General features: G+C 38.9%; 2 protein-coding genes across 3 annotated transcripts in view; both read left to right on the forward strand.

The window, feature by feature from the left end:
- The first annotated feature begins 186 nt into the window (after positions 1–186).
- gale (UDP-galactose-4-epimerase) lies at positions 187–6,237 on the forward strand. Of its 2 annotated transcripts, none has more exons than XM_079833046.1 (11): positions 187–323; positions 895–1,024; positions 1,382–1,497; positions 3,501–3,614; positions 3,813–3,989; positions 4,063–4,176; positions 4,268–4,334; positions 5,130–5,215; positions 5,307–5,384; positions 5,513–5,627; positions 5,735–6,237. In XM_079833046.1, exons 1-11 carry the CDS (start codon positions 321–323, stop codon positions 5,797–5,799), a joined length of 1,065 nt encoding a protein of 354 aa, XP_079689172.1. In that variant the 5' UTR covers positions 187–320; the 3' UTR covers positions 5,800–6,237. The 2 variants fall into 2 exon arrangements, with proteins under 2 accessions (XP_079689172.1, XP_079689173.1); XM_079833047.1 differs by having other exon boundaries at positions 197–323; positions 1,385–1,497.
- Positions 6,212–9,238, forward strand: part of zbtb8a (zinc finger and BTB domain containing 8A) — a 4,180-nt gene continuing 1,153 nt past the window's right edge. The window contains exons 1-3 of the mRNA XM_079833037.1: positions 6,212–6,605; positions 7,576–8,411; positions 9,155–9,238. The exon at positions 9,155–9,238 is cut by the window's right edge and continues 86 nt beyond it. Coding sequence (XP_079689163.1) covers positions 6,541–6,605; positions 7,576–8,411; positions 9,155–9,238 — 985 coding nt within the window. The 5' untranslated portion in view covers positions 6,212–6,540. The remainder of the gene's footprint in view (positions 6,606–7,575; positions 8,412–9,154) is intronic.

Raw genomic sequence — 9,238 nt, forward strand, 5'->3', positions numbered from 1 at the left:
ATGAGGGCATTTACAGTTTTGGTTTACTGGACAACGAGCTCCTGCTAAAGAACATCTGCATTGATGAATTAGTGATTGATATACAAATAAAGAATTTTATGAATATTTTACATGAGTAGAATCAAAATATGAAAGACTTTTTCTTTGAAAGTGAATTACGCAGAACATACATTGGCGGCTTCACACACTTCCACGTATTCCTGAAACCAGGAAGCAAGAATGAATAAACCAAACAGACTCGGCAAACTCTTCCTGCTGTCACTGTACTGACTGTCACCTGCGTGTTCTCCAATTACCCTCACTGATCCGCATTCATCAGCATGGTGAGTGTAAATAGATCTGAATTGTGAGCTGTTGTAATATTGTTTGTTTTGTTCGAATTCTGAGAGATCAGAGATCACTTTCTTCCTTCAGTCAGGTGACTTTTAAAGTCTTACTGTGTTTTATCAATGTAAACCAGTGTAGTCAGGCTCATTTGAACTAAATTGTCATTGATCACTTGAACGTTTTGGGAATCTTAGTGAGGTTTTATGCTGCCTTCACGTGCTATCGGAAATTGGATAATTCCGACTTCTGAAGTCGTGATTACGAGCTCATTGCATTCAAGTTTCAGAATGTGGGGGCGTTCATGTGCAATTTTTTACCTCGGAAACTTGTATTTACGATAATTCCGATAGCACGTGAAGGCAGCATAAATGCTGTGATGTGAGCGCCATTGATGAATGAAAGAGCTCCATTCAAACACTGAAACAGGATGCTCATGCTGCTGGTGAAGGTAGAGCCACGTAGTGCACGTACAGGTTGAATAAGGATAGGACACACCCACATACCTGTTAATAATGATCCAGTAATTACATTCACCTTTGTATGTCTATCTTTTTGTCTGCACTGAAGGCTCTCGACATGCGTCAGAAGATCTTGGTGACAGGAGGAGGTGGATACATTGGCAGTCACTGTGTTGTGGAGCTCATAGAGGCTGGGTATCACCCTGTGGTCATCGATAATTTCAGTAATGCTGTCAGAGGTAAACAGACTTCAGTAAATCACACTAAACTGCAGAATGCCCTTGGTGGTATCCTGAACACATTGCATTACAAAGAGTCTCAGAAATATCCTGCACACACAGTGAGCCCTTTGTGCGGAATATATCTAGTATAGTCAGTGTAACGAAGCTTTTTTTTTTAAAAATATTAATTTAAATATTTGTATTTTATTATTATTTTAAATCTTTAACATTATATTTTCTATTTATAATATAAAATATGTATATATTAAAAATTGTTAATTCTGCATTTAGGTTTAAGACAAAACTTCAGTTTCCTGGAAGCTAATAATATTTTCTAATGTGCTATTTTTTTTTTTTGATGCGTGTTTTGTTGAGGAGAGGGTGATGTTCCAGAGAGCTTGCGGAGGATAGAGAAGTTTCTGAATACTAAGATTGAGTTCCATGAGCTGGACCTTCTAGATAAACCTGGACTGGAGAAAATGTTTAAAAAGGTACAAATGAACACCCATTATTGTTTGTATCCATGTATATACTGTATAATCAATCTTCATCTTACTGTTATACATTGAGCCACAACATGTCTGCTGTTTATATATATATATATATATATATATATATATATATATATATATATATATATATGACATTTACTCTGAGGAAGCAAGGGAGTGTCCTCAAAAAAAAAAAAAAAAAAAAAAAAAAAAAAAAAAATATATATATATATATATATATATATATATATATATATATATATATATATATATATATATATATATATATTACAAAAATAAAACAATGCAAATATTACAAAATCTGACATTAAAGGTGAACTATGTAGGATTTTTGCCGTAAAATATCCAGAAACCACTAGGCCAGTGTTATATATTTTGTTCAGTTGAGTACTTAGAATATCCCAAATGTTTCCAACTATTTGTAAATCGTGAGAAATTGCTATTTTAACCAAGGAGCCGGGACGTGTGAGCTATGCGTGTGAGGGAGTCGCCTGTCGATTGCGTCATATCTGCGTCACCCTCGGTCTCCGGTTTTATTCAGTGAAACACTTTACTCTCACTGCAGTGTGAACAAGTGTCATAGCAGCCGCCGAGCGAACGTCATAACTTCCTTCTCAACACACTCAGATATATCTAATACGATAAACAGAGTTGCGTTACCTCATATACTCATGACTGGAAAAGAGGAAGTGGCGCCGGCAACCGTGTCATAATAAAAGTCCCGCCGGCGACAATGCCATAATAACAGTCCCGCTCTTCAATCGCTCCTGCGGCCTTGCTCAGCTCCACAACACTCGGCCCTGCTCTGCTTCAGACTACAGTAACGTTAATAATCGCATCCATCAACATGATTTCTGCCCGTGTCCTATCCTGACTGTTTTCAACCGGCTGTGAGGTGAAGACCACATGTCCCAAGATTCTGCGCTCAAACGTGGCGTCATCAAACTACGCCTTTGTTTTGAACAGACGACCTCTAGTGGATGGAAAAGTTACATAGTGTAGCTTTAAAAAGTGTAAAAGTCACTCTTTCTTAGTAAAGTAACCCTGTCCAACAGCAACACCCGCAGGTAAAGTTACAGTGGGAGGCTTGCCTCTCCTGAGCCCGTTGATTTAAAACAGACCCCTAATGTGTGCAGTGGGTTTGATGGAGGGGTAATTGAGAATTTGATCGTTATGATTGGTTTGTGCAATAAATCCCGCCTCTTGTTTTTGTGCACGTTCTTGAATCGTCTGAATAAAGAGAATAATGGCGTTAATGAGAAGACTAATTTAAAAGCAAATAAACAACTAAGCCACTTGCACTATAAAAATAAATTCAGGTCTCCAATTGAACATTTTCTAGTGACCGATAACATCAACATTTTTTAGTTGGCCAAATTGAATTTCTGTCAATTAAATTGCTTCAATTCACAGAAATTAAATTTGGCCAACTGAAAAATGTAGATGTGATCGTCACTAGAAAATTTTCAATTGGAGACCTGAATTTTTTTTACAGTGTAGATATCACCGCTTTGTCACGTCAAACTCAAACTTGAAATGGCCTGTAAACATGATGACTGTGGGGGGTTTTAATGATCAATCAGCTTGGGGAAATTAAAAGTACAAGTTCGTGTCTGTGACGAGCGTGTACAAGCTTGACAACTGCTGAAAATAAGTTGACTATTAAAAAGAAAAGCTGAACAGTAGTTCACAAATAATAAATGTTGTTTAAATTGTTACTGCCTTTAGTTATTTTGGAAGAAATGAACGTAAAAACACTAACTTGATGAAAGGTATAATTGTATTTGGTCTGTTTTTTATGTAATGTTTATTTAACCCGGAAAATTAAGTGTAACAGGGACATACATTTACATTTGATTTATAAAATAAAAAAAAGTGAGGACTTTTTAAAACACCACGGCTCAACGAGCCGCTTCAATGTATAACAGCGTCCCCTAGTGGTTAATTGAGTTCAAATGTTTTCTCTCTGCCCTGTGTCCCAGCACTCCTTCTATGCTGTGATGCACTTTGCAGGACTGAAAGCTGTGGGTGAATCTGTAGAACAGCCTTTAAGATACTACAGAGTCAATCTCACAGGAACCATAAATCTGCTGGAGGTAAGAAATGTGTCTGAAAATGTAAATGTCTTTGCATGGATTGTCCTTATGCATGGGTCATTTTTGTGCATGGAGTGTCCATGTGAATCTGATTCTTGACATCCAGATTTAGTACAGTTAGGGGTCTGTTTGTGCATGTTAGTGCTTTCGGCTCTTAAGGAATGCCTTACTGGCTGTGGCTCTGTGTGTATGAATCAGGTGATGCAGTCTCATGGGGTGCGTAATCTGGTCTTCAGCAGTTCTGCCACCGTCTATGGAGACCCCCAGAAACTCCCCATTGATGAGCAGCATCCAGTGGGTGGCTGTACGAACCCCTATGGCAAGACCAAGTACTTCATAGAGGAAATGATCAGGGACCAGTGCACAGCAGAGAAGGTAGTTGGCCGCTCTGTTCTGACACTTTTGCGTCTGTGTGGCATGTGTGTGTGACTGATAAAATGTCTTGCAGGACTGGAATGCTGTGCTGCTCAGGTACTTCAATCCCATTGGTGCTCACATCTCAGGACAGATTGGTGAAGATCCACAGGGAATCCCAAACAACCTTCTACCTTATGTTGCCCAGGTAACCTGTCTGAGCACTTAAGGTTTAAAAGAGTCATATTTGTGTCTGTGTGCATTGTAAAAGAGGTTGCTCTTTCTCACTTGTATGGCAGGTTGCTATCGGCAGGCGAAAACATCTGAATGTGTTTGGAAGTGACTACAGCACACCTGATGGAACCGGTAATGAGAGATGGTTTTAATTTCTGGAGTTGTATTACTTTTGTATATTCAATTAAATTCTGTTTCATATATTTATGTGTTTTATGAGATATTGTTAACAAACTATAAAACATCGGGGGGGTTTTTATTGAATTGTTAATTGAAATAAAGCTTGCATAAAATATAAATATTAGATGGAAAAACAAATTTAGAAAAGTTCCTTTTGGCATTTAACTGAAATGTGTTTAAGGTGAAGTACTAAAATTACTAAAACAAGAAATTAGATATAAATAAATTAAAGCCAAATAGAAATATTTAAATAAATAAAAAATAACAAAGCACATAACAAATTACTAAAACTTAAACTGAATGAAACTGAAAATATAAAACTGAAAGCTATTTCAAAATATAAATAAATATCAGTATTTAAATAATACTAAAATAACAGTGGTTTTAGTTGAGTTTTTCCCCCAGAGTTTTCTGGTTTCTGTTTATTTAGTCTTTATTTTAGGGCTGTCTAAGTTTGTGCTGACTGGTATTTTATTTTATTTTTTTTTATGAATGCAGTTAAAATTCTCAGCAATGTCTTGATTTTCCTATTCCGTCATTGGCATTTCCATGTTTTAATGCAGGGGGTTGTATAGCTTTCAAGTTTTATAATATACCATGTTATGTTGTGTTATTTTATTTTAGTTTGCTGTGTAGTCATGAGAATTGTTTTTTTTCTTCAGTTATGTTGGTTTTTATTTCAGTTAATTTTGTTTCCATTTCAATTTCCTGTTAAGATAAATACACTGATTTATTCTTCCTGGCTAGGTGTGAGAGACTACATTCATGTTGTTGACTTGGCTAAAGGGCACATTGCTGCCGTCAGGAAACTGAAGGACAGCTGTGGGTGTAAAGTAAGAAATGTTTTCTTCCTTTTTAATGTACTCTGTTTTTCACATCCTTTTTTTTCCAGTTATTTACCTTTCTGTCCTGGTCTCTGTGTAGGTTTATAACCTTGGCACAGGTACAGGCTACTCTGTGCTACAGATGGTGAATGCCATGGAAAAAGCTTCAGGTCGAAAGGTGAGGTGAAAACCTGATGAACACAATTTGTTCAGCCTGAGGTCACCATTATGAAATCACATTGTGATGTTTAAACTCCCATAAATCCAATATTCTCTTCAATGGCAACATTTTTCCTCTGGTTCCAGATTGCCTATGAGATTGCCTCTCGGCGGAGTGGGGATGTGGCCTCCTGCTATGCAGATCCAAGTCTGGCAGAGAAAGAGCTGGGCTGGAAGGCTGAATACGGCCTGGAGAGGATGTGTAAGTGTAAACCATCAAACCAAATCTTCATTCTGCAGTGTGCATAAATAGATGGGTGAGAAATACTGACAGCTCACGATTAATTTGACTGTTTTATCTAATCACAGGTGAGGATCTATGGCGCTGGCAATCACAGAATCCCACAGGATTCAGTAATGGAACACAGCCTTGAAACTGGATGAATGGAGACTGTTTCTTATGAAAATAAGGGAATTGCACTCAATAGCAAAAAAACAAAGCCAAAGTGGGACAATGAAGTCTTTCATTTGTAATAATTATATATAAAATCATTATATTACAAGAAACCTAAATATAAACAAATGATTTCATCTAATTCAGCATCTGTCTTTTTTTTTAATGTACACAATTTTTATGCCATTTCACTTGTATTAAAGCACACTGATCTAATCTATAATTATTTATACTTCCTTGTCAGTGTGAAATAATAAAAATGCTTTCATATGCTGCATTTTCTTTTTATTGTATGTTGAAGGGGATTTTTTTGTCAGTATTTCACTGATTGTTCTGAATAAATCAAGATAAAACAGTGTTTTTGGTTATTTTAACAAAACGCATGCTTGAATAAAACATCTCTCGAGTGTCTGAAATGAACAAGTTCCCTGTCCAATCAATGGCGCTGTTTCCTAAGAGACAATGGGGTCAACATAAGTGCTAAAAACCAAAATGGGACATTTTTTCATTTTCAAGGCCAGAAGCCGTAAATGCACTGTTTTTTCTGTACGGGGGCGCGTGTGCTTTAAGCGGTTCTCCGGTCCCGGGCGCTCCGGACACCCACGTCAGCAAAACGTTTTTCCAGCACAACCGGGTTTCGGTCTTTCGGGCAAAGCAGGAAGTGAAAGCAGTTCGCCCTGATAACAAAAGCTGGACAAATACATCCAAAGTAGGCAGAGAAATGGAGATGGTTTGTGAAAGTGGGACATGTCGACCGTACCGGAGTGCGGGTGACGCGGGGCATCTGTGAGTATTATGTTTAAGAGACTGGGGGAAACGGTGCCCGGGTAAAGAGGGTGGGCGAAGGGGGACCAGCACGAGGCTCAGCGTCAACCCGCGGGGCGTCCGAGCTCAGGTAATCCGAAATATGAAAAGGGGGCGACGGTGTTGCAAAGCCGGGTGTTTTACGTTTTAAAATCCAGTCTGAGGTCGGTACGCGGTGGGCGGCTCCACGGACGACAGGGCTCCCATCAGAAACCACCCCACTGCTTCTATCCCCCATCCGACAGGTTTCATTCGTAATGTAAGAAATGCTATGTCTCGTTAATGATAAAATGCTGTTTTAGTTCATTACAGGCGTTTGTGTGCGTTATCTCAGGTATTACTTTTTCCGTCGGGCGTTTTACACATAAATAAGGGCGCAGAGCACTTTAATCATAATTGACTTTTCGAACGTTTTCTCGGTTGCTACGGATTGTATGGCTTTATATTAGTTGGGTTATTTATTTATTTATTTACACAGCGTAACCCAGTTTTGGTATTTGTGTGCGCGTGCTGCGAGGGAAGACGAAAGATGGAGATATATTTTTTAACAGCAAGAACGTCCTCTAATTTTTCTTTATTGTCATCATTCAATGTTTTCAGCTTCAGTGTTAAACCCGCGTTTCTCGTCTTCTCTCCCTCTTTCTGTATTTCCTCTTTTTTTTCTCTCCCTGCTTCTCTCCCTCGTTACCCGATGCGCAAAGTCGGGTGTTGCCCCTTCCACAGTGAATGTACATGATTGACAGGCGTGTAGTCCAATCACAGAACAGTAAGGCGGAGTTTTACTGCCTCCTTGCGAAATCAAATCGCTGCCATTACGTCACACAAAGCAAACATACATGCTGCAGAAATAATGTAAAAGTGAATAATGTTAATGTTAAACTGTTAACTAGGCTGTTCATATTTTCATAAAAAAGATTTTGAAAGTTCTCACTTCTTTTTTTCTTCTTCTCAGGCCTGTTCACAAGTGGACCAGTGCAGATATGTCAGCCATCCACCAGAGCTGTTTGCTAAAGCAGCTGGACCAGCAGCGGCAGCAGGAGTTGTTCTGTGACTGCAACGTGCTGGTTGAGGGTCAGATTTTCCGTGCACACCGCAATGTCCTGTATGGCAGCAGTGGATATTTCAGGATGTTGCTGTCTCAGGGAGCTAAAGACACTCTGGAGTCTGTAAGTGCTTCTTTTGATGTCTTCAGCCCTGACATCTTTGCCATAATCCTGGACTTTATTTACTCTGGCCAGCTGGAGCTCAACAGCTCTAATGTAATAGAAGTGATGTCAGCCGCCAGCTACCTGCAGATGAATGACGTCATTTCCTACTGCAAGGCCTTCATTAAATCTTTCCTCGAGATCAGTGCAAAAGAGGACGATGAGAATCGGTATTTGTGTCTGTCGGACAGCAGTCCGCTTCAGGACAGACGTGAGAACATCATTGAGCCGTCCAACATGTGTGACGTAAGCATGAGCTCTCAGACCAGACTCTGGGATGAGCAAGAGGATGAACAGCCACAGGAAGACTTCGGGGGAACCAGCCCACAGCCTTCAGGGCTTCAGCAGAACTCTCCTCCACAGTCCAGCCTGGAGGCTCAAATGGAGGAGGAGCAGTACAGCTCTGTGCTCCCTGAACGCAGGAGAAGAGGAAACAGGAAAAGAACCGCCACCAGTCGCTTGGTAACAGAAGACACTTCTCTCATTGACCTGCAGGGGGTGGTATCACACTGCTCTCAGAAAGCAGACGACCTGTACGCCAACCTTCCGTCGATTGTTGGGGTAGTTGGGGTGTTCAATAAAGGTAAGCACTACACTGCCGCTGAAAGTGCTATTCTGCTAAACATGACAGTAAAGACTTTTACGTTGTTACAAAAAAAATCTATTTTAAATTAATGCTGTTCGTTTAAACTTTCTGTTCATCAAATATCAAGCATATATATTAAGAAATGTTTCTTGAGCACCCTGTCAGCATATTAGGAAGATTTCTGAAGGATCATGTGACACTGAAGACTGTAATGATGCTGAACATTCAGCTTTGCCATCACAGGAATACATTACATTTTAAATATATTAAAATAGAAACTGTAAAACTTTTAAATTGTAGTAATATTTCATGATATTACTGGGTTTTTTTTATTATAAATGTAGCCCGGCTTTAAAAAACGTAAAATATAATCTTAGAGTTAAATATAAATTCTATTTTATTCTTTTCTATTTAGCATTTTAACAGTATTTTATACTGATTTTGTGTAAGTATTTTGTCCCTCATCAAAACTTTCTCTCAAGATATTTTCTGTTTATATTGCACAAATCTGTTTTGTAATTAGGAGCCAAAACTTGAACAGTAGTTCAAATGCAAAACATTTCTCATTTAGGCCTTTATCACACATTTTGCCCCTGATTCTTTCTCTATATCTCTATTACGCAATGGGTCTGGACCTTCTGGGTAAACAAGAGATGTTTTTTAAAATAGGATTTCAAATAGTTATTTGATGTGGTGATGCGTGAAAGGGATCTGACAGTCAATGTCTCTCTCTGTCTCAGATTCCACTCCCTCTATGCGTTACAAATGTCCGTTCTGCACGCACACAGTAAAGAGGAAGGCAGACTTGAAGCGTCATCTCCGCT

This window comes from Gobio gobio (assembly GCF_949357685.1).
Source record: "Gobio gobio genome assembly, chromosome: 13".
Lineage (NCBI taxonomy): Eukaryota > Metazoa > Chordata > Actinopteri > Cypriniformes > Gobionidae > Gobio > Gobio gobio.

Coding starts and splice junctions, on each gene's coding strand:
- gale (XM_079833046.1), top strand. Junction 4,335..5,129: donor CAGCACACCTGATGGAACCG/GTAATGAGAGAT, acceptor CTTCCTGGCTAG/GTGTGAGAGACTACATTCAT. Junction 5,216..5,306: donor AGGACAGCTGTGGGTGTAAA/GTAAGAAATGTT, acceptor GTCTCTGTGTAG/GTTTATAACCTTGGCACAGG.